At 39.2% G+C, this 26,243-nt stretch overlaps 1 protein-coding gene across 7 annotated transcripts in view; it reads left to right on the top strand.

Moving 5' to 3' along the window:
• Positions 1-26,243, top strand: part of CACNB2 (calcium voltage-gated channel auxiliary subunit beta 2) — a 175,053-nt gene that overhangs the window by 55,771 nt on the left and 93,039 nt on the right. For 2 of the 7 annotated variants that reach the window (XM_078378656.1, XM_073003079.2), the window contains exon 1: positions 16,657-18,105. The exons of the other annotated variants lie outside the window; for them this stretch is intronic. In XM_078378656.1, the coding sequence (XP_078234782.1) occupies positions 18,025-18,105 (81 nt within the window). In that variant the 5' untranslated portion in view covers positions 16,657-18,024. Of the gene's footprint in view, positions 1-16,656; positions 18,106-26,243 lie in introns of those variants that run through there. 7 annotated transcript variants of the gene reach the window in all.

Below are 26,243 nucleotides of genomic sequence, written 5' to 3'. Positions count from 1 at the left end.
AATGTGGGACATTTGGTTTTCTGATTTACTGTATTTATTTCTCTGTGTAAACACTGATATGATGACAAAAGTATAGCAGATATATTAATCAGTTTCCAGTATGTTCAAGAATAAAATAAAAGATGCAATTGTTTGTCAACCCTGCAGTGCAAAATGGCTGGTTGTATATTAGCCTTTGCTGTGGAATTTTGCAATAAAACTGATATGTCAGTAAGGAATAGAAAGACTGGATGTTAATTGAAACGTCCTGAAAGACACATGTGGCTGATGTAATAATATCTAAAGCAACACATAATCTTTAGCACTACCTACTTGCTTGCTTGCTGTGTTCTTGTTATAGAAAGATGTTATAGGAAACAGAAGGGTTTGTGATTTAGGCAAGCTGATATGGTTGAATTGTTTAACATTTTTAGTAGTAATTCAAGCTGTATCAGAGTAGGGGGAAAGAACATGCATTTTGTATTGAAATACACTTCTTTTTAACATAGAACATATCTGTTTCAATGATTTATTGTAGGGCAGGGAAAGGCAGACATAATTAAGAGCTTTGGTTCTCTCGTTTTCTACAATAGCCCATTTTATTTTGAATTTTTTCTTGTTGATGCAACAGTTGCAGACACTATAGCTCAATAATATTGGCTACCTAGTTGAACAATCTAAATTGAGCAATATAAATAGCACTGGAACACTTGAGAATAAGTTCTTGTGTTTTTTAATCAATGTGTTTTATTGCTAAAAGAGCTTTTCAGGTTATCTTTTAATGATTTATGTTTAATTTTTAGTCTTTGATACAACATGTACTTATAGTTCAAATTGGCACACTCACATGTAACAGACAGAAGTAGCATAAAAGGTCTATATGGAAAGTGAAAGAGCATTCTTTATAAGCAAGATCAACCACAGAAATAATTGGGGGAGGAGGCAAAGTCTATTAATTATCATTGTTAACCTGAATGTAATTTTCAGCTGTGTTGTGTACATTTAAAGAAATATTAAGTGACACACAGGCTGTTTTACAGGGGAGCCCCCTTTTACAATAATCATTTGCCAAGTGAGCATGCTTAGTCTGCCATTTCTGTTATTAAGAGTTGCTTTTTGTTTGATTTTTGTTTGTTAATAACTAATATTTTTACACAGGCTTTCCCTCTATTTTTTTTTTCCCTTTGGAAATATTCCATGTTCTGGATTCTTACAGGGCTAGAAGGTTATGAGTATAAGAGATAGCTATTATATGTATAACATTGAATAGTTAAAGTGAAAGATATTTTTTTTCAAATATTGCCACAGTTATAGGAATATGAGAATACACCCTACACTTAATAAGGCCACCGATCCATTTAGCTCAGTATTGCTGACACTGACTGTCAGTGGCTCTACAGGCTTCTGTCAAGAGTTTTTTTTTTTTTTTTTGCAGCAATATGTAGAGATGCTCCAATTGCTTACTGAAAATTGTGGGGCTGGGCAATAGAAAATGAGAGCAGAAAAGGGGTGGAATATAGGACCCCTGAAGAAATCATAATTAATCAGAAACAATTCGTAAAAGTCTAGTGCTGGTTTTCAAGCCCCAAGACCCTTTGTGGGCCTGCCACACACCCAATGCAATAATAATAATAATAATAATAATAATAATAATAATAATAATAATAATAATAATAATAATAATAATAATAATAATAATAATAATAATAATAAAAAAATAATAATAATAATTCTGAAACAGAAAGTGACTGAGTGTTTATTTCTGGTTTTGTTTGGTGGTGAATTTCTGACCTGCCTCAAGTCTTGAAAGGCTTTCAAGACAGGGAAATACAGTACGATCTTCTGCAATGATTGATCTAAAGACCGTGACAATAAACTGACAGCTGCCTGACTGTTCTTTTGCCCCTAAATGTGTTTTGGTGGAGATTTCATGGGGACTGGAGTACCCAAAAAAACCTTGTAGCCCAAGTGCCACTTTTTGTGCAGTCCAACATATAATATCATCAATCCTGGGGGAAATGACCTTATATTTTTTAAAATAATCATATATTTTGGTCATCTGCTGCATCTATTGATAGAAAAAATAATCACATACTGTACAGTATTTACTCATATGCTACACGTATTGGTTATTTTGTATGTAGACAGACACACAAGCTAAAGTGTTGTAGAAGCGGTTTAAACATGAATTTGCTGGTTTCCAACACACTTGTGTTCTGAGCAAAGACTGTTTCCAGAGGCATAATCAAAACACTGGTAGACCGTGCAAATCGGAACTGTGAACCTCAGTTTCTCAACACTGAACTCGACCACCTGAATTGGGCCCTACAGGCAAATGGCTACTCCAAAAATGAAATCACAAGAGCCATCAAACCAAGAAAACAACACCGAACTGAAGAACAAAAACAGCCACCCACAAACAAAGTATTTCTGCCATACATCAAAGGGGTCACAGACTGCATGGGGAAACTTCTGGAAAAACACAACTTACAAACAGTATTCAAGCCCACCACAAAAATACAACAAATGTTACGGTCAACAAAGGACAGAAGGGACCCCCTCACCACTGCAGGAGTATACCGGATACCTTGCAGTTGTGGCCAGGTATACATTGGAACCACAAAACGAAGCATCCACACCAGAATCAAAGAACATGAGAGACACTGCAGACTAAAACAACCAGAAAAATCTGCAGTAGCTGAACATGCCCTAAAACAAACTGGACATGAAATTCTATTTCAAAATACTGAAAGACTGGACAACACCAGCAATCATTACGTCAGACTGCACAGGGAAGCCATTGAAATCCACAAGCATCAACAAAACTTTAACCGGAAGGAGGAAAGTCTGAAACTCAACAAAATCTGGCTCCCAGCTCTCAAAAACACAGAGTGCAAAAGGTCAACGAACTCCACCCAGCCACAAGGTCAGGGGATTACTACACACAAGACCAGCTAATGACACCCATCAACCACAAGGACAGATAATCTCCCCTCCTTATCAAAACAATACAGCCACAACAAAACATACTAATTAACCATCTCCTGATAGGACAATAGCCTTCTCACAAACAAGCCTTCTCACAGCCATAAATACTCCACTCTCAAGCCTTACCCAGAGCACAGTTTGCTGTCCTCTGAAGATGCCGGCCACAGAGACTGGCAAAACGTTAGGAAGAACCACGTTCAGAACACGGCCAAGAAGCCCGAAAAACCCACAACAACCACTGTTTCCAGAGCTTCATCAAGCTTGAGCTCTGGCAGCTGAAAGTAAATTCTGTCTTAATTAGTTGTGCATATCTTAAAAACATTTTTTTGAAACTCCCTGTTAGACATTGTTCTCTCAATAGCAACAACTTTTCCTGCTTCCTTCAACTTTTCTAAGCATTATTGTCTTTTCCAGAGAATCTTGCCTTCTCAAAATGTGCCCAAAGTATGATAGACTCAGCTTCATAATTTTTGTATCAGATATAACTCAGGCTTCATTTGATAAAGTACACACTTGTTTGTCTTTCTTGTAGTCCAGGGTATCTGTGGAGCACTCCTCCTGTGTCATATTTCAAATGAATCAATTTTTTCCTTGTCAGCTTTGTTTACAATCCAGCTTTCATACCTGTACACATTGATCAAGAATGTAATATTATAGATTACCTTGGTCTCCAGTGACATAACTTTACATTTGATCTTTTACAATTCCTTCTTTGCTTCCTTTCTGAGTCTCGGTCTTCTGATTTCTTGGCTGCAGTCTCCATTTGGAATGATGACTGAGCCAAAGTGTACAAAATACTTAACAATTTCAATTTCTTTATTGCCAACATTGCCAACAAACTGGAGCAAGTTCAGAGGAGGGCAGCAAAGATGATGAGGGAACTGGAAATCAACCCCAATGAGGACAGATTGAACAACCTGAGCGTGTTTAGCCCTAAGGAAAAAAAGACTGAGGGGAGATAGCATAAGATCATAAGAAGAGCCCTGCTTGATCAGGCCAAGGGCCCATCTAGTCTGGCTTCCTGTATCTCACAGTGGCCCCACCAGATGCCTCTGGGAGCACACAATACAGCATGATACCTGTCTCTTGATACCCCTCCCCTGCATCTGGCATCTTGAGGTACCTTCTTTTTAAGCTTGGAGATTATACATCCCCATCATGGCTTCTAACATGCGATGGACTTTTCCTCCAGGAATCTGTTCAACCCCCATTTAAAGGCATCGAGGCCAGATGCTATCACCACATCCTGTGGCAAGGAATTCCACTGACTAACAACACGCTGGGTAAAGAAATACTTTCTTTTGTATGTTCTCACTCTCCTAACACTCAATTGGAGTGGATGTCCCCTGGTTCTGGTATTGTATGCGACAAAAAAGAGCTTCCCGCTGTCCACTTTATCAATCTCTGGCATGATTTTATATATCTCAGTCATGTCCCCCCTCAGGCACCTTTTCTTTAGACTAAAGAGCCCCAACGCTGTAGCCTTTCCTCATAAGGGAGGTGCCCCAGCTCAGTAATCATTTTAGTCACTCTTCACCTTTTCCACTTCCACAATGATTTTTTTGAGATGTGGCGACCAGAACTGTATGCAATATTTCACATGTGGCCTTACCAGCATTTTTGTACAGTGACATTATAATGTTGGCTGTTTTATTTTCCATCCCCTTTTTAATGATAACGGCATGGAATTGGCCTTTTTCATTGCCGCCACACACTGGGTTGACACTTTTAGCGAGCTGTCCACCAGCACACCAAGATCTCTTTCCTGATCTCTCATGGATAGCTCAGAATCATTAGCTGATAAATATTTATTAGCTGATAAATAAAGTTTTGATTTTTTTCCCCAATGTGTATTACTTTACATTTTCTTATGTTGAAATGCATTTGCCATTTTGCTGCCCATTCTCTCAGTTTGTAGAGATCCTTCTGGAGCTCTTCACAATCCCTTCTGGTCTTCACCACCTGGAAAAGTTTTGTATCATCTGCAAACTTGGTCACCTCACTGCTTATCTCTGTCTCCAGGTCATTTATGAACAGGTTGAAAAGCACCGGTCCCAGGACAGATCCCTGGGGCACACCACTTTTCACCTCTCTCCATTGTGAAAATTGTTTCCTGTTCTCAACCAATTCTCAATCTATAAGAGAACCCGCCCTCTTATCCCCTGACTGTGGAGTTTTCTCAGCAGCCTTTGATGAGGCACCATGTCAAAGGCCTTCTGAAAATCCAGATAGAAAATATGCGTTGGTTCACCTGCATCCACATGCCTGTTGAGCTTTTCAAAGAATTCTAAAAAGGTTTGTGAGCACTTTTCCAATATGAAAGGGCCCAATCTACAGGAAGCCAGATTTAGGCTCAATGTCAGGAAAAATGTCTTACCTCGGGAGGTGGTGAGCGCTCCAAAGGTAGAGGCATTCAAGAGAAAATTGGACAACTATCTGTCAGATCTGGTTTAATATTCATGCATTGAACAGGGGGTTGGACTCAATGGTCTTATAGGCCCATTCCAACTAAATTATTCTATGATTCTATTAAAGCTGTGTAGTTCTGTAGTTAGTCCTGCTTTGGCACTTTCTTTTTTCACTTTCATCAAAACACATTTTAAGTTATTCCTGCTTTCTGCCAGTAAGATGGTATCAGCTGTATATCTTAAATTATTTATGTTTCATCCTTCAAATTTGATTCCCCCTTTATCTGAATCTACTCCAGCTTTCCATATGATAAGTTCTATATAGAAACTGAACTGATAGGGAAATAAAATGTACCTTGTCTGACAACTTTGCCTGTAGAAAGTGATTCTGTCTCTCCATATTCTGCCCTAATGGTAGCTTGTTCTCTACAATACAAGTTACACATCAGGACAATCAAGTCCTGAGGCACACACATTTCTTTCAGAACAATCCATAATTTCTTATGATGCATACAATCAAACGTTTTGTTGTAGCATATAAAGCACTGACAGATATTCTGAAATTCTTTGGTTTGCTCTAACAGCCAGGAGTTATTTGCAATATGATCTCTAGTGCCTCTTCCTTTTCGGAATCCAGCTTGAATATCAGGCCTTTCCTGCTTCATATAAGGTTAAAGCCTTCATTGCAATACTTGAGCATTGTTTTGCTTGCATGGGAAATTAAAGCCATGATATTATTGTTACTGCACTCTTTGGCATCTCCTTTCTTGCGGTTTGGAATGTTTATTGAACATTTCCAGTTTGTGGGCCATTGCTTTATTGTATTTTCCAGATTTGGTGGCATATTTTTGTAAGGATTTGGGCAGATTCCATCTTTGTAGCTTGAAATAGTTCCATCAGTATTCCATGTACTTCTGGTGATTTTTCCCCCCTAAGGCATTGTGAGCAGCTTTTACTTCAGTTTCTAGAACTGCAGCATCTTCTTCATAGATTTCCCCTTGAAAGGAATCTGCCCTCATTTTTATCTCTTCTGTATAGGTGTTCTTCAGTACTGTATACTGTTTCCAGCTTTTTATTTTCTCCTGGTCAGATAGTGTTGGTCTTTCATCACTTATAATTTAGGCTTAATTTTCCCTTTGATTTCTTAGGTCTTCGGGAAAAAATATCTTCTTTTTCCTCTTTTGTTGTTGTCTTTTATTCCCCTCTACCGGTTACATGACAGTCAGCTGAAAAGCTGTGTCCAATTGGTAGCTTGAATCATTTATTTATGAGAAACAAATTGTTGACTTCACAGAATTCTCCAAGTCATTCTCATGTTTTGTTTCTGACCCTAGACTAAATTTTCCAATGACATTTCATTCTGCTTTATTTCCTACTTAGTGTTCTTAATCATCCATGATTATAAGCACGTCTTGTTTTGGTGTGTGATCAATTTCCTTCTGGATGCTTGCATAAAAACTTTCAATGTCATCTTCTGCAGCATCTGTAGTTGGAGCATATGACGTTTTGAATGATGATTGATATGTTTTCCTCAGAGTCTAATGAATATTATTTGGTATGATCTTCCTTTATAGCTCCTAAGTGCCTGTGCTACATCTTGCCTCAATATTAGAGCCTCTCCATTTTTTCTGAGTTTGTCACTTCCAAAGTAAAACACTTTCTAATTGTCTGATTGAAAATATCCCATTCCAGTCTTCTTTAATTTACTGACACCAAGCACTGCAAAATTTAAATGTTAAGCATCTTGCTTTGCCATTTCCAATTAACTTTGATTCACACTTCCATGTTCCATGTTCCAATTATATCTGTTCTGCAGTACTGGAATTTCCTTTCACCTCTGTGCATGTCAGCCACTAGACATCATTTTGGCTTTAATTCAATTGTGTCATTAGCAACAGCACTTTTCATATTTGTCTTTTGCTCTTTCCCAGTAGCTAATTGAGTGCTTTCTAGCCTGAGAGTCTGATCTTCCAGCACTATATCTTGTTTTACCTTGGACTGTCCCATCATAGGGTTTTCAAGGTAAGAAGGTTTCAGCAGTGCTTTACCTTTACCATCTTTTGTGCAGTAATAACAAAAATTAGCTTGAGCAACACTGCCATCGTCTGGAAGACATCACTAGCATCACCTTCAGCTACCGCTATGGCCCAGCACCTGCTCTCCAGAGTTTCTTCACTGCCATTGCCATTGAAACTATTCACTGTCCTCTGCTGATGTGGATGTTACCCTGAAGAGAGTGGATGTATCTTATATTGGTGCCTCAGCTATGAACCTTCTACCTTGGGTGGCCCTGCTAGGACTCCAGGCTCGTAATGGAGTCTAGCCTCCTGATGGCATTGCTTTTGGCTTCTCTGACACATGCAACCCCCCTCAAGGCATTAAGGTGTACATACAAGAAATGGTTGAAAAAGAGGTTCTGTTATATATTTGCTAATGGTGAACGGTATCAGCTTTAATCCAGTTTTGGACACAAAATGCTCAAGGAAACCCAGAGTATTGGCAGCTATAAAATTGATAACTTCTTCTGATTTATGATTAAAACAATGCTCCAGCATTATCATGAAGGTCTTGATCACCTGAATGTTTAGTGTTTAGATGGCCTTCTTGCCAAAATACTACTTTGAGAATTGTGTTATTTCTGTAGAATATAGTCTGGTCTTTAGAAATTCTTTTGCTTTTATGAATATGATGAACAATCCAAGTAACTGAACTCTGAAGCAGAATGCACAGTTTTGCAATGGGCAAGTGTTCCTGTGTTGTCCTCAGTGATTAAAATAATATGCAATAATATGATAGTGTCATTGTTCAGAGTTTGATAACTGATGTAGTTCAGTTATACAAGAGGCTGCAACTAGAGTACATATTCAGTATGTGTATTCTGAATGATGAAGAAAAGGTAAACATAAACTGATGTAGTCTTCATCCTCAGGTTCTCTAATTACCATGAAGTCCTTTCCCCTATTTTCTAATTTGCATTATAAATGAGATACTGTATATATTCAAGAATAAACCGACCTGAATATAAGCCGAAGCACCCAATATTACCACAAAACCTGGGAAAACTTATTGACTCAAGTATAAGCTGAGGGTGGAAAATGCAGCAACTACTGGTAAACTTCAAAAATAAAAATAGATACCAATAAAATTGCATTAATTAAAGCATCAGTAGGTTAAATGTTTTTGAAGATACTGCCCTTCTGAGCTGCGAGACACACTTCACTGCCTGCGGAGGGAGGACTCATACCGCATGCTGCGCTTATCTACTGCTCTACTGCTGTGTAACAAAATGGAGGGAGACGGAGGATGGAGGAGGAAGGTGGGTACATAGAAAATGTAGAAGGAGGAGGATGGGAGTGTCTTGGAAGCGGAAATGCAGCGTACATAACCCGGGTCATTGGACCACCCACAGAGGCTGCAGATGAGCGAGGGAGTTTGGAGAACATCTGCACTGCAGGGGAGAACATGTAAATTTGACACTGACTCGAGTATAAGCCGAGGGGGGTGCTTTATCAGCAAAAAAAAATTGTGCTGAAAAACTAGGCTTATACTTGAGTATATACAGTAATTATATTGAACTTTATAGAAAAATAGTAATTAGTAGAAGAGCTATTCAGTGGTACTAACATTCTACTTTTTCACCAGCACAAGACTGCAAACCTGTGTAAATTTACTTTGGAATAAGTCCTATTGAACTCGGTGGAATTTATTTCTGAGTAAAATGTGCGAGATTGCACTGTCATTAACATAAATAAACTTTCAGCTCATTTAGATGCTGTAAGAAATCCTAGTTTACTTTTTCAAACCAAAACACACTTGTAATTTAGTTATCAGATGGAACTCTTTTTTACATATCTGTTGAACTGAATGTTTTAAATAGCAGTGAGAAGACAGATATTTCTAGCTATTGATTTCATCATTAGAACATCTGCTCAGAATTTCATTTTACAATCAGAAGAGCACTGGCCATGGAAACCATCATTGATACATTTTTATAATATAAGTCTAGTCCATATTTTTAATTATAGTGCAATGAACAAAACTTGTATGAGTGACAAAATATAAAATGCAATTAATCATACACTCTGGTTTGTCTTTTTGAGGCTGCGGTACCCTACTGATCACTTAATGGCTACGTTTAGATTGGTGTTCCAGAGGCTATGCAGACTTCTCCTGTCTTTGCCTTTCTATTATATTAGAGCACCATGTCAAAACCTAAAAGAATTTCACCCACCAAATGATTATCATAGCATCTGTACATAGTTAATGTGACTCTAGATCCATGTGGGTTCTAGAGTCAAATAAACTTTGTCTTTTGTATTCACTTCCAGTTTCAAGATATGTTATTTAATATGCCACATATTCAACATCACAAGAATGGCTCTGAAAAGAAATTGATGGAATGAATTGTATGTGGATTGTGAGCTGGCTGGATAGTTCAGTATGTTAGGCATCAGAGGTTGAGAGTTCAGTTCCACACTGTGCATCTCAGAAGTGCCAACCTGTGTTGCCTTGGGCAAGCTGCAGAGTACCAAGATGCCACCAAAGAAGGGAATGGCAAGCCACTTCTGAGTACTTTACCTAGAAAACCCTGAAAAGTGTCGCTGTAAGTCAGACTTGACAGCACAAGACGAGGAGGATGTAAGCTGTCATTGAGAGTTTAATTTGCTAAATTGTTAGAGGACTTGTATTAATACATGTTTTTTGAATTTTTTGTACAGGAAGGGTTGAGCAGACTGCATATGTTCCCTAGCACCCAAGACATCCCTATCTTTTACTGTTGATATTAAAAGGATCCTCACATCTCTTTTGCACTTTTGCCCCCCCCCCCCATATTTAACCATAATGTTCACAGAATAAATTATTGTAAAGTATTTCCTTTATAGTAGGGACAATCAGCTTCCACAAGTTTGAGGACTGCACACACGTCATCCAGGCATGTTATAAGCTTACATGTTTTGTGTGTGGGGGAGTCCCACCAGGCTTACAACTTACAGCAAAAATTCCTTGCAAGTCTTCAAAGCATGAGGATATTTTTAAGTAAAACAAACAAACGAAAAATCAAATGGGGTGGTATTGTCCTTTGAGACCTGAACAATGTGTGTGCAGCCCTTAGAGCAGTGATTCCCAGCCTTGCATATGCATACCCCCAGGGGTGCAAACCAGGATATTTAGTGATACAGGACAAATGTTGAATAATGGTGGAAAAAGACACGGTTCCCCCACGTGGCACTTGCTCCTCCCACCCACCACTCCTTTCAGTTCCTTTTTTCCGCTGAGCTGTAAGGTTCTCTGGAAAGACTGAGCTAGCCTTCAACTCTTTTTGAGACATTTTCCTCTCTTCATTTATCTTTTTATCTTTCTTACCCTTAATTACTTAATCAGTTAACCCCCATTCATTCCGCTGAGTTTTTCTTGCTTTCCCGCCGTTTTGATCTCCCCCATCAACTTCTCCCTACTCTATTCTCCTTTATTATGGCCTCTCCAGCACCCTTCAAACATTGCATTACCTGTGCAAATAGAGTTGCTCTTTTGGACGGCCATGACAAATGCCTCTTCTGTTTGGGTGAAATTCACCCAACCCATTCTTGTGCCGCCTGCAAAAATCTAACCAGGCCAGCATTAAAACAAAAACTGCAAAGACTGAGATCTTACCTTTGGCAAACAGTGAGGAACCCTCCTACACCATCCACTGAGGTGGTAAGATCTCCCAGTTCTTCAGGCAAGAGGCTCGCCTCTGGACAACCCGCTCCTGAAGCTGGGGCGCCCGTCTTACCACCCAAAGAGCCTGCAGACAAATCCAAATCTGCTGTTAAACAGAGATTGTTTGCTACTGCTAAATCATCTTCTCGGGCGCATAATCTCACTGAGAAAAAGAAGCCTAAGTCTATCGTTAAAAAGTCTAAGCGAGAGAAACCTCCCCGTGCTTACCCTCCCCAGCCCTCTCTACCCTCCCCTATTCTAGAGGAGTCTTCAAGAGAGGCCCACAATTTCAATTCTGACAGAGATGAGGCTCAACAATTTACAACCTCCACTGTGGCATCAAGCATGACACTGAACATTGGCCTCTTTGTGGCTGTGCCTCCGTCCAGCCTAGCCTCAGCCCACTCCAAACCTGCATCAGGGCGGGCAGCTGAAAGTTTGGCATTGGATCCTGGCACACCTCCTTCCTCCTAGAAAGTGTGTGGAAAAGTGAAAGCTTATCTTGCCACTGAGACCCATGACACTATATGGAGATTATTTTGAGACCATATGGAGATTACTTCCCATTCCCCATGATGCCATACCAGTTCTTCGACTCATCCTCGTGGCAATCTCACTTTGAACAATACCATAATGAACAACAGAAACGGGCCTGTGGCACACAAGATCATTCTGAACCATCTTCACCAAAGACTCTACATCGGTCTAAGAAAACCGCACCATCTGCCTCAACATCGATTACTACTCAACCATCTAAACGATCTAAATCGACATCGAAATCCAAGAAGCATGACCACTTGATCCCATTTCATTCACTTCACATCACTCAAATCCCTTTGGAGCCTGCAGAAGCTCATGAGCCTCGGTACCATGAGCCTCTTCTTCCTTTAATGACTATCCATCATCGCCGAAGTCATCCTGTTCTTCTGATGACAATCACTCCAAAGTTCCTTCCCATTCATCACCAGACCTCCCTACCCCTCATGATGACACAAGGAATAATCTTCCTTTCTCTCCCTCGGAGGATTTATCTTCATACTCCCAATTTATAACCAGAATAGCTTGAGCACTGCAATTGAACATTGAAGAACCACCCTCTCCAGAGGCAGACCCGGTGTTCGACGACATCAACCAAGAGAGATCCCCTCCACTCAACTTCACTTGCAATAAATCTGTCTTAAAACTCATCAAAGAAACCTGGGATAAACCCCCTTCCACGATGCAAATTTTGCGAAGGACCGACAACTTCTACAAGGCTCACGGTGCTGAAATTGAATTACTCAGTAAACAACCCCTACCTAATTCGATCATAGTGGAGTCCAGCCAATCTTGTGGACACAATAGATCCAAGGTCACTCTTATAAATAGGGAAGAAAAATAGACATCCTAGGCAGAAGGATCTATTCTCTTCAGTCATTCCTATTGATCAATATTAACTATCAAGCCGCAGTGGGGGCATACCAATGCTATCTATGGAATAAGGTCCTACCACTCCTTGAATCAGCACCAGAATCAATAAAAACTGATCTAATCAACACTCACTCTGAAGCCATAGCCCTTGCTAAGCACCAGAGAATTGCAGCGAGACACACAGCAGAAGCTGCATCTAAGACCTTAGTCTCCTCTATCTCTATTCGATGCCATGCTTGGCTAAGATCTTCCATGATGTCGGACGAAATTTAAAACATGAATTGAAGATGTCCCCTTCGACAGGGTCTCTTCAATCTCAGAACTGATGAAACCACGGAGAATATCCATAAGATGCATAAAACGACAAAATCGTACTCATACCAGCAATCTTCTGGGTTTCAACGATCCCGATACCGCAACAACCAGTCATACCGAAGATCTTACCAACAGCATCAATTCCAACGATTCCACCTGTACAGGCCATATCGTCCTCAACAATCTGAAAGGTCTCCCACAAATCCACAAACACTGATGCCGTCCTTTCACTCCCTGGGCCATCCAAGTAAACGTCAAGCCTTTCGTAAAGGCCAAAGGAAGGGTAAGCCATATTAAGGGGATATCTTAAAATTTTGTCCCCTTCAGTTTCTCCAGACCCCATTCCAAACTAGATTGGCACCATTTCTCCATCATTGGAATACTATTACCAATGATAAAAGGGTTCTGTCCATCATCGCCCACGGCTACATGATTGAGTCTGACGATCTACCCCCCCCTTGGGGTTTATCCGTTCTACACCGTTCTCTTCCACTCTCCAGGAGGAAGTCTCTATTCTCCTATCCAAACAGGCTACTATCCCAGTTTCTCCCTGTGATTGGTACCATGGCTTCTATTCAGTACGGAGTAGAAACCCGTTAACAAAACCTCCAAACCTTGAGAAAATAAGAGTTCTTTTTAACTGATCTTGTAAAATGATGAACAAAAGAAGACTGGCAAACAGTACACATAGTGACTCAAAAATGTGAGTTCTCTAAGATTTACCACTAAGCATAAATTGTAGTGTTCAGGCCTTTCCTTCATGACATCCTTTTACTTGGAGATATCACACTTGGGAACAGATCATGTGACCTGTTTCTGAACTGGGTTCTCTGCCCAGATGTTTCTCTGTGCATATAGTATATGCACATGATTTACTGAAGTTTCAGAGTGTAAAACATAATGTATCTAATAAATGGCAGATTATTTATGATCTTATTCTGGAGGAGGATGCAGAAGACCTGGTGTGCATAACAGAAACGTGGATAGGCGGGGGGGGGGGGTCCACCCCTGACACTGGCCTTTCCACCCGGTTATGCTGTCTAGCATCAGGCAGAGTGGAGGGGTGGGGGGGAGTAGCCATTGTATATAAAAAGATGCTCCATGGTGGTAAAGCTAGGTCTGGAGGCCTTCCACATGTTGGTTGGGGCCAGGGATCCTATTGGGATCTTGCTGGGTTACCATGCCCCTGCGACCCAGCCATTTCCTTACCAGAGCTGGCGGATTTTATCTCTGCAGCACTGTTGGAGTCCCCGAATCTCTTGGTCTTGAGGGACTTCAACATCCACGCAGAGGCGGAGACATCTGGTCCAGCTCTTGAGTTCTTGGAAACCATGGCTTCCTTGAACATATCCCAACATGTCAACGGTCCCAAACACGTGGGTGGTCATATGCTAGACCTGTTTTTTTCCGCCAGTTGGAGCGAGTGTGGTCTGATGGTGACTGACCTTGTGTCGGTACCCTTGTCATGGTCAGATCACCACCTTAAAAAATGTAACCTCTCAGTGTCTCTCTCCTTGCAGGGAGCATGGACCTATTTCTGCGGTCCGCCCTCAAAGGCTTCTGGATCCCATAGGTTTCCAGGATGCCATGAGAGGGATTTCAGCTGACCTGACTGGTGCTCCTGTCGAGGCTCTGGTCGATGCCACCAGGGCTGTAGACACGATTGTTCCTAACTGCCCTCTCCAGTGCATAGCTTAGCCTATGTCCTGGTTTAACCAGGACCGGAAAGTGATGAACCAAATTAAGAGAAGGCTAGAGTGCAAGTGGTGAAGAGACCCGATGGTTCAGAATCAAGTAGCTGTTAGGGTCGCAACTAACCTTTACCTTGCTAAGGTATAGGCTGCTAGGCGAGCACACTTCACTGACCGGATAAGGGAAGCTTCAAATCAGCAGGCAGAGCTTTTCTGCATAGTTTGCAACCTATCCGGAATTGGTCTCGGTGATGGGCCTCCCCCTAGTATCTCACCAGACCAATTTGCAGCATTTTAAAAATCTAAAGTGGAGGCCATCTGCCGGGAACTTTCTCCTTTTTTGGATACAGTGAATCAAGCAGAGATGTCCAGCGCTCTGCCTTGCCTGGTGACAATTTTCAACCGGTGACACCAGAAATTGTGGACAAGGCACTTGATTCCTGTTGTGCCACCACCTCATCTCTTGACCCTTGCCTGGCCTGGCTAATCAAAGCAGCCAGGCCTATAACAACAGAATGGGCAACGGCAATAATTAATGTGTCTTTCCTTGAGGTCAGGTTTCCCCTTGCCCTCAAGGAGACACTCATTAGGCCCATAAGAAAGAAACTAAATTTGGTGGTGGACAATATTGGCAGTTACAGGCCCGTCGCCAATGTTTCTTTCATTAGCAGAGTGGTGGAGAGGGTGGTGGCTGACCAGCTTCAGGTGCACTTGGATGAAACCAATGCCCTGGATCCATTCCAGTCGGGCTTCAAGCTGCACCATGGTACAGAAATAGCATTGGTCGCCCTGTATGATGACCTATTGAGGGAGGCTGACAGGGGAAAAACGTCCCTGTTGGTCCTCCTTGATATCTCAGCTGCCTTTGATACTGTTGACCATGGTATCCTCCTGAGGAGGCTCTCCGAGTTCGGAATTGATGGCCTGGCATTTGCTTGGCTCCAATCCTTCTTGGAGGACCGTCCTCAGAGAGTACAGCTTGCGGAGAGGGTTTTGGCCCCGTGAAGCCTCAGTTGTGGGGTCCCGCAGGACTCGATCATCTCCCCAATGCTGTTTAATATCTATATGAGGCCGCTGGGAGGGGTCATCACGGGATGTGGGGCATTGTGCCATCAGTATGCTGATGACACTCAGCTGTACATCTCCTTTTCTCCAACCACAGTGGATGCCATTCTGTCCCTTCAGCGCTGCCTGGAGACTGTTCTGCAGTGGATGCAAGAAAATGGGTTGAGGTTGAACCTGGACAAGACAGAGGTACTGAGGGTGGGCGGCCCCACCATCACCGGTTTAGGAAACTCCTTCTCATTTGGGGGGGTGACTCTCACCGTGAAGAGTGAGGTGTGTAGCTTGGTGATACATCTGTAACCGGCACTCACCATGGAAACCCAGGTGGCGTCAGTGGTCTGCTCCGTCTACTCCCACCTTTGGCAGATTGCCCAGCTGCGTCCCTATCTTGATGCTGTGCATGTGCTTCTAATCTCAAGATTAGACCACTGCAATGCACTCTACGTGGGGCTACCTTTGATAGTGATGTGGAAGCTTCAAATGGTGCAGAATGCGGCAGCCAGACTTATTAGTGGGGTGAGAAAATACCATCATGTCTCTCCCACTCTGGCCGCATTGCACTGGCTGCCCGTGCACTTCCGCGTCGATTTCAAAGTTTTGATGATGACATACAAAGCCCTAAACAGTTTAGGACCTCACTATCTGACGGAACGCCTTCTCTCACCACAATCTACTTGTATCACTTGATCTAGTCAGGAGGTGTGACTGAGGAGCCTGATGCCGAAAGAGCAGGAATTCATCATTTATTTTTGTATTGTATTTGTAGAATATGCTCCTTTGGCAAACCATCTGTCTCTGAGACGATTATTATAAATATTGCTCTAACCTAAAATATTTCTGGTCACACCCAGTCTAATCTTTATGCATTCATTATTAAAGAGTCCATTAACTTATGAGCAATTTGTATTTATCTCTGCCTTCCTTCTGTATTCTAGCTTTGTGGTTTTCATTTGTACTATATAACTGTGTTTCTGTAGTAGCATTTCCCAGTTAATCACCAGTGAAGCAACAATATACAAACGGACATGTTAGAAACATTTCTCCTTAAAGGACAGTACTGATATTATACAATGACATCTATATTATACTATATATGCAGCTATATTGTTTTGTTATATTTATGTAACCATGTTTACTAAGATTCAGTTGAGAGCAGTGACAGTTGAGAATTAATCCCCATTTTTGCAGAACTATAATTATTTTATGGAAATTTACAGAAAATATAATATGTATCATCTGATTCGATGTTTAACTAGTATGTGTTAATTCTCAAAGAATATCTTTCAGTATGCACAGTATAATCATTTGTGCACCAGTAAACAATGTTAGTATCCCTGTATTCTTGAGTCATTAAATCATGTGTCCAAAGCCTTTTGCGTATTACTGATTGGATATTAATGTTTAAGTTTTGAAATATGTTTTGATTATGAATTTTCAGGAGCTTTATTTAAATTATTCCAGCTATAAATCAGCTCACATAGACTTGCCTTTCTCTTTAAAAGAAAACACAAATCTCGTTCACCCATGACACTGAAAATGGATCATTCCAAATGCTGTAATGTTCTGAAGTGAAGCATAAATGTTTTTCGAATGGTACTGGCCTGCTTGCTGAGTGAGGAGGCAGAGGTCTTCTTGTATAATCCGATTTCAATCAGCTCACGCTAATCACTACTGATAGTTGCAAAATTTAGCCTGGATCTGCTTTAGTAATCTAGATTGACAAGAGGTAAAAGTAAAGGGACAGAAGGACAGAGATGCAAAGGAAAAGAAAGCAGGGACTCATTTTTTTTCAGTTTTTGCTCTCTTCTGGAGCATCTCTTTTTTAAAAAAAGGCTATTGGTTGTTAGGTTACCAGTCTTCTCATTGTGTAGATATATCAACAACAGGTGCACTCTGAGGCTCTGGAATAACAGCAGCAGCAGCCGCCGTCACCGTGTGAGGACAATGTGTGGAAGGTAGCAACAGGTATATACTTTGTACCTGCTTAAATACATTATTCAAAGAATTTGATCCTTTTTATGTTAATAGAGTCCTAGAGTTCAGAAATACTCAGCTATAATACATCTCAGTCAATGCTGCTGGAAACCAACCTCATCAACGTTTTCTGAAGGCTGCTTGGTCTCAGTATTTATTTCTTAATTCTACAGTAAGCTTTAGCCTCAAAGCTTTTATTAATCGGGTGCAGTAGTTTTAGAACTGAAAGAAGACGAATGCACTTCAGCATTTATATGAGTTTTGGATTGTGTTCTATTTGACTGAGCAGGCAAATTTGGCTATATACAGAAATTAAAGATTTTTGCACATTTCTTCAACATTTTTGTCTGTCTAGCTCGATGAAATATTAAGAAAAAATGGTTTTTTTAACTGTTTCCTTGTCTCATGCTCACTGTGCCTGTATCATCATGGCTAAGGGACTTTACACGTTTGGGTAACAGAGACATTTGGAATACCCCTCCATCTGACTTTCCATGCTGGTGGGGCTGTTGTTGGTCTTCTCAGCACTGCATGTTGCCATGCTAAAGACACCCAAGGGTAAAAATGTGTCCTGGGTAAGTACAAGTACTTTATAAAAAATGTACCTTTCATAATATGTATTGCTAAAGAAGCATTGTAGTAAATGGGGAGGGATTAACTTAATCAGGAATATTATTTCCAAATGTTAATTTGCAATCTAATTCTGGAATAATTAGTAATGACCTATTTTAAACTCAAAATTTGCCCATACCTAGCTTTCCATCCAAGAGGGACAAACCTACTACAGTATTTAATTATTTTTCAGGTAGACAGGACCTTGTAAGATAGCGTCCAAGACTATTCAATATTCTGTAATAGAGCCAGATATCATGCATGTATCCCCTTTAAAATTAAACTTGCTATGTTGCTAAATGGATAGTTGTGGCCTTGTAGTTGTTTATCTTAATAGTACCTGAGGAGTAGGACAGTAGACATATTTAGTATTTCCTTGCTTATTAATTTATTTCTTTTCCGCCTTTCTACCAATTATGGGACTGAAGAGGACTCAAAGATTATTGAAAGACAAAACAATTTAAAACATGATAAATTATTACATTACAAAACTATTAAACATATACAGTATTAGAATTAAAATAATTTGTAAAACGACATTTAAAACAAATTCAAACATCTATTAAATGATATTCAGCACTCAGTTTAGAATATACTTTGTTACCTTGGAAGTTGCTCTAGTCACTAAAATGTAGGATTGATGCCACAATCAGCAGTTGCTTTTCGGGTCAGGTTGTTTGGCTCCTTGACTTACTAATTGTTCTTTGTAAGTGTTGAATGTCATATGTAGTGTGGAAAGAATATTCACTGAAAATGTAGGATTATGCTGTTGGTAGGGCTGACCCTAAACATTTTGCTGCCTGCCTCCTGAATAGTATTACAAGCAATTTTGAACCTGAAGCAGAAAATCTTACACATGGCACTTGTAATAAAAATGATAATTAAAATAAGTGGAATTTGTTTTCCTTTCATGTCACCCAAAGTCATTTGCCTAAGATCAGCTAGTAGCAGGGCCAGCCGTGTTAGTATAGTTCTGCCCTTGAGCAGTAGCTTATGTAGTACAAGATCAGAAGGCTCTCTGCCTATGTAAAAATCACCAGAAAATGATGTTATATGTAGTGCAGTGTGCTCCTATTAAAAGCAGCCTTGCGGTCAGAGAGCAATACATGTGCCCGACATTGCCTTGTGCTACAGCCATGCAAAGCATGTAGCCTGTAACACTGGAATGTAAATTTTTTAATGGCTTCTGAAAAGGCACCAAGTGTGCCTGTATTTTGCTTAAATTAATAGTATAGCAGTCATTAATTTGGAATGTCCACACTTCCAGTCTTTCTTCCACGGGCTGAGAAGATATTGAGTTGCTCATTTATGCAGTGAGGTTCTGGTGCCTGGAACCAAAATGAAACTTTGAAACTTGGACGCCAGTGAACAATAAGCTAACCCACCTATGTCCATGCCTGTCAGTCATGGAACATGAACTGTAAATGTGGATACCCTTACCGATGGCCACAAAATATATACTGCGGGCTTAGGTGAACATAAGGCCTGATCACAAGTTACCCTCTACATTAAGGGCTAGATTTTTCCTTCTTGCACAACAAGACGAGTAATGACAGTTTCTGTGTATTCTGAGTTGTTTTGAAAACCAGGTTTTTTCTTTTGGATCTGACAATTTCAAAAGTAGTCCTAATTATGTTCAATTCAATATCACTTTGTATGTATTTTCATTTAGGCAGAACAAATTCTAAAAACAGTAGCTGCCAAACTAAAATTTAGGTTTGAGCTCTGTGTAGAATCCTTGTGAAAAAGTAAATTTCGATTTAGAAGCTAGTTTTTAAAAATTACACGGAATGTAAAATTTGATGCAGTTGCCTGGAATCAATGTCTAAAGCTTTATTAATTGCCATACTTTATGTCCATTGGTAAGCTTGGAGGTGAATGCCAGTTGCTGAGATCATAAACAGAAGGGAACTGTTGTAATAATAATGTCCTGTTTCTGAGTGTTGTTCACACGAGCATCTAGGGAACAAACTACTTGCATAAGTACGCCTTTTGCCTGATCCAGACCAACTCTTTTCTTCTAATTTTTAACACTCCTAAATATGTATGCTGAATTGGTAACTACAGTAATTATGAATAGAAGTGTGTATGTGTGTATTGGATGTGAGATCAGATGAAGCAGGAGGAAGAGAGCATGAGCTTTATACTCGGTGAAAGGAACATTAATCTGTTTATGTAACACTGTTGTGTGTTGATCTTATGACATGCATAACTTCCCCATTTGTGCCCCCCTTTCAGGAACTACTATGTGTCTATAACAATAACAACGGAAATAATAAATCTTATATTTCTTCTACTATTGAAAAATAATTACTAAATAACAGGAAAATATTAGCACTTAGTTTTTGGTGAGCATAGATATTTGCAGATGTTAAAAAACGTAGAACTGAAGTGTTATCTGAAAACATGTAAATTAGATGTCATAGCTTCTACGAGATTAGCATTAATTTGTTTCAGTTATATATTTCATTGTTATATCAAGATTTTTAAAAATTACATCTGACTTCCCAACTGGCCTCTTACCCTGTTTCCCTGAAAATAAGACCTAACCTGAAAATAAGCCCTAATATGGTTTTTCAGGATGCTTGTAATATAATCCCTACCCCAAAAATAAGCCCCAGTTAAGTGAAACCCCGCCCTCCACCATTGTGCAGCATTGTGCAGCAACCAAAAGATGACATGACTGTAAAATAAAAGATAATAAGCCTAATGCATTTTTGGAGCAAAAATTAATATAAGACCCTGTCTTATTTTCGGGGAACCACGGTATTAAACATATTAGATTGGGAAAGACAGGGCAAGACTCTGAGATACAACTTTACCATGATGTCTCAGAACATTACTGATGCTGCAGTCTTATATATCCTTAACTGTGAGAGAGTCCAATTAATCTGAATTGATGATGTACTCCTGAACTCAATATGGTCGCAAGACCAGATAGGCGGGGTATTAAATAAATAAATAAATAAATAAATAAATAAATAAATAAATAAATAAATAAATAAATACATACATACATACATACATACATACATACATACATACATACATACATACATACATACATACATACATACCCTCTGAGTATACATACATACCCTCTGAGTATACATTCACAGAACTGCACTGTAAGTACTGCAGAAAGGGTCACTGTTTGATTATGTCTATGTATAGAACAAGGCTGCAGTTTAGTAAAGCAGTTGGTGATGCAGTCAATATTACATTAAAGCTTTAGTCTGCATATAGATGACATGTGACCCTATATTTGCAGGAAGGGATGGACAAAAGCCCCTCATGTGAACTAGATCCGTGTATAGTGACATTATCAACTATTCCACTGGTCCACCAAACTGGAAAGGACTTAACTTGCAAGCTATGATTTCATTTCTCAGTGTTTTTAGATATTTTTGTACTGAGGTTTAGACTAACGTAATACAAAACAAGAATATTACCATTTCTGGCTTCTTCTTTTTTTAAGTTTGGAGTATTATACACTTCTATCTATATTGCCCTTAAATGATTTGCTTAAATTTATTTGTCTGCCAAAACTCTAGATAAAATTTGCTTCTTTAGTTTATGATAATCCTCATATATGTCTATTGTGTTCCCTTAATCTCATTCTCTTGGTCTGCAAATTCTTCCTCAATATCATCTAAATTGGGCATGCAACAAAAGGCATGTGTTCATCTTTCTAGTCAGCCATCAATTCCCTATTTTAGGAAACTCAATTTTGTTTCCCATTCCCAAATTCTGTTAACCCCTCCCCTGCTCCGTAATAGTCATTTAGCATGCTTTTCCTACTGGGTTTGAATAATCCACATATGGCCTGATTTTTTTTGGGGGGGGGAATAAAAGCTCCTCTTTGGGGAAAAAAATTTAAGTGCTTCTGGAAACCTCAGTGCTTCTCTAAGCATCATCACTGCCTAATCCAGCCAGCAATCACCAGTCTAGTTTTCTGTTAGGGGAAGGAATATGATTACAGTACCACAAAGACACAAAATATAAAAGCAAAATGTCAATTAAAAACAAAGTTTTTTATCTTTTATTTTGTAACAAACAATACAAAATAAGATAAGACACAACTAATTAAGAAAACCATAATAACACAAAAATACAAAACAGGGATCTTCCCTCCCCCACAACCATCTGGAGATGCAAGAATCCCTTTTTAATTTTCATATTACATGTTAATTTATCATCAGTAGCTACATTGCAAACTTTTTATTTCCTTGAGGACCAGCTTCCAAAATTCTGATATACTGTATTCTCACATTACCACCACATATGGAAATAATTTACCTACTTCCTGACATCCTCTCCAACATAAATTAGAATATTTAGTATCTAAGAGAAGTTTCTTAACAGTGAATGATAAATTCATGTAAATGCATCACTTTATATTTTAGCCTGTATTAATTAATGTTCTGATTATTCCTGTTTGATTCTTAAATTTGAGAGATTTTCCTTGTGGTCTTATGTGTATCATTACCATCTGCTGACTAATTAAAATTTCATCTTTGTTACAAAAGGAATATTCTTGCATGTATTCTTACATTTACTTATTTATTTAAAAAATTCAAAAGTATAAGAACACTGTTGAATAAAAAAATCATCCCTTTTCTTGATGCATGGACTACAACACTGGTTCTTAACCTTTGTTACTCAAATGTTTTTGGACTGCAACTCCCAGAAGCCTTCACCATCAGCTCTGCTGGCTGAGGTTTCTGGGAGTTGCAGTTCAAAAACACCTAAGTAACAAAGGTTAAGAACCACTGGACTACAAGACACACATGCTGCAAAACCATTATTTAACATTATGATGATGAGTCTGTGTGATCCTCAGGCCTGTGTGTTCCACTCTTCTCTGGAACAGCTATGCAGAAGAGATCAGAAACCTATGCTCCTGCTGGTTATTAAAAACTGTTTAGCCTTACATCAAACTATAGTCATGTGAAAAAAGAAAGTATACCCTCTTTGAATTCTATGGTTTTACATATCAGGATATCATAAATATCAACCGGTCCTTAGTAGGCCTGAAAATTGGGTGAATACAACCTTAGCTGAACACATGACATATTATACCGTAACATTATTTATTTTACAGAAATAAAGCCAAAATGGAGAAGTTATATGTGAAAAATTAAGTACATCTTATAATTCAATAGCTTGGAAAACAACCTTTAGCAGCGACAACTTAAAGTAACTGTTTTCTGTACAGCATTATCAGTCTTTCACATTTTTGTGGAGGAATCTGGGCCCAGTCTTCTTTATAACATTACTTCAGTTCATTGAGGTTTGTGTGCATTTGTTTGTGCACAGCTCTCTTAAGGTCCTGCTACAGCATTTCAATTGGGTTAATATCTGGACTTTGACAGTGCCATTGCAACACCTTGATTCTTTTCTTTTTCAGCCTTTCTGTTGTAGTTTTGCTGGTGTGCTTGGGCTGCTCCTATTTCTGCCAAGCTCTGTCAGACAGATGGCCTCACATTTGACTCTAGAATTCTTTGGTATACAGAGGAGTTCATGGTTGACTCAATGACTGCAAGGTGCCCAAGTTCTGTGGCTGAAATACAACCCCAAATTATCCCCTCCACCATTGTGCTTGACTGTTGGTATGAGATATTTGTGCTGATATGCTATGTTTGGTTTTTGCCAAATGTGGTGTAACTGTATACAGTGGTGCCTCACTTAATGGGCGCTCCGTTTAGCGACGAAACTGCATAGCGACGAAGATTTTGCGATTGCAAAAGTGATCGCATTGCAATGTTTTAAATGTTTTTTTCCGCTTTGCAATGATCGGTTCCCTGTTTCGCTTACCGATCATCGCAAAGCGATGATTTTTTAACAGCTGATTGGCGGTTCCAAAATGGCCACTGGGTAAAAAAATGGCCGCCCGCTGTGTTTAGGGACGGATTCCTCGCTGAAGAGGCAGCAAAAATGGCCGCTGTATGGAGGATCTTCGCTTTAAGATGAGTTTTAAGCCCATTAAACAGGTTTTAGTGCGTTTCTATGGGCTTTTTAAAATCTCATAGCGATGAAATCGCTTAGCAGTGATTTTTGCTGCACGGATTAACGTCGCTATGCGAGGCACCACTGTATTATGGCAAAACAGCTCCAGTTGGGTCTCATCTGTCCAAAGGACATTGTCCCAGAAATCCTGTGGTTTGCATAAATTGAATTAGTCTAAACTTTCATTGAGTAAAACTAGCCACCTTCAGAAACTGATTACTTTTAGTAAACCATTTTGGTTTACATCATCATCATCATCATCATCATCATCATCATCATCATCATCATCATCATCATCATCATCATCATCATCATCATCATCATCATCCCAGACATAGTCAATCAAAATTATAAAAACATTGACTAGTATTATATAACCGATACAAGTTTTAACAAAAAACCTAATTATCTATTAAATATTGGCGCGGTGTTCATAATACTGCAGTTTTTTGTAGCTGTGATGGTGTTATTTCTGTAATCTGCAACTTCTTATAATAATGAATAGACTATAAAAAGGTATTTGACTCATTACCACAGCTGGATTAACACCTGCCTAAAAATGTTTGGGATTAGTAAAAATAATCATAAATTCCTCAAGAAAAACATGGAAAAATGAAAAACTGTCTTAATGTCCCATGGTAAAGAAATTGGGGAAGTTAGCATCAAAAGAAGAATATTTCAGGGGGATTCTTTGTCACCACTGCTGTTTAACATCTCACTAATCCCCATGTGAATCATTTAAAATAAAACTGGATTGGGTTACCATATTTCGGGACGAGAAGGAAAAACCAATAATCTCTTATATAGAGATGACCTAAAACTATATGCAGAAAGTTGCACAGAGATAGAATTGCTGCTAAACACAATGCAAATATTTAGTGAAAATATCAAAATGAAATTTGGAATAGACAAATGTGCAGCTCTGTCTATACACTGTGGCAAAATCCAAAAACCAGATGGAATAGAGTTTAAAAATGGCAATACAGTATTATAAAATCACGATCAAGTGATGAAAATTATAAATACCTTGGAATACTAGAAGCAGACAACATTGTGCACAGAAAAGATAAAGAACGGAAAGAAAGGGAATATATCAAAAGAGTATGAAAAATCTTTAAAAAATTAAATGATGGAAATACAATCAAAGCTGGGCTGTTCCAGTAATTAGAAACCCAGCTGGCATAATAGATGGGACTCAAAATGAATTAGAAGAATTGGATAGAAAAACATAGAAACTAATGAACATGCATTAGGCACTATATCCAAAAAGTAAAGTGGGCAGATTATATTTACTACAGAAAATCAGAGGTTGCGGATTACTGCAAATGCAGCAGGTAGTAGAGGAGGAAAAAATAAGCCTAAATGATTGTATCAGTACAAGCTGAGAAAATGGGGACTATTTTGAAAACAACAGAAACAAAGGCTCAATATAAGAAGAAACAATTTGGAAAAAAAATTAAACAGCTGGAAAATAGAAACCACTACATGGACAACACCTGAGAAATATTGATGGAAAGCAGGATCATAATTCAACATGGGCAAGGCTAAAATTGGGGACCCCTAAGAAAGAAACCGAAGGCTTGATTTTTGCTGCACAAGAACAAACACTCCAAACCAAAGTGATGAAAGCTAAGATCCAAGGAATTAGTGCTAACAGCAAATATCAACTCTGCCAAGAAAAAGATGAAACTGTGTCACACCTCATCTGTGAATGTCCAAAGATTGCATAAACAGATTACAAAGCTAGATATGATAAGAGTGGCAAAATTAGTGCACTGGTCATTATGGAAAAAAATAACTTGCCAGCCTCCAGAACCCTGGGAGGTGGGGAATCAGGTAGAAAAGGTGTCAGAATATGAGGAGGTCAAGATCTTTTGGGATTTCCGGATCCAAACAATTAGACACCTTGAACATAACACTCCAGACATAGTAGTAATAGAACAAAGAAATGTCCGAATCATTGACATTATAATTTCAGGGGATGCCAGAGTTCAAAATAAAGAATTGGAAAAACTAACAAAGTACAGAGACCTTGCAATTGAAACATCTTGCTTCCGGATGAAACACACTTCAGTGGTCTAATTAGTCATTG

This window comes from Pogona vitticeps, chromosome 6 (assembly GCF_051106095.1).
Source record: "Pogona vitticeps strain Pit_001003342236 chromosome 6, PviZW2.1, whole genome shotgun sequence".
NCBI classification, from domain to species: domain Eukaryota; kingdom Metazoa; phylum Chordata; class Lepidosauria; order Squamata; family Agamidae; genus Pogona; species Pogona vitticeps.
This window is presented reverse-complemented; position numbering and strand designations above follow the sequence as displayed.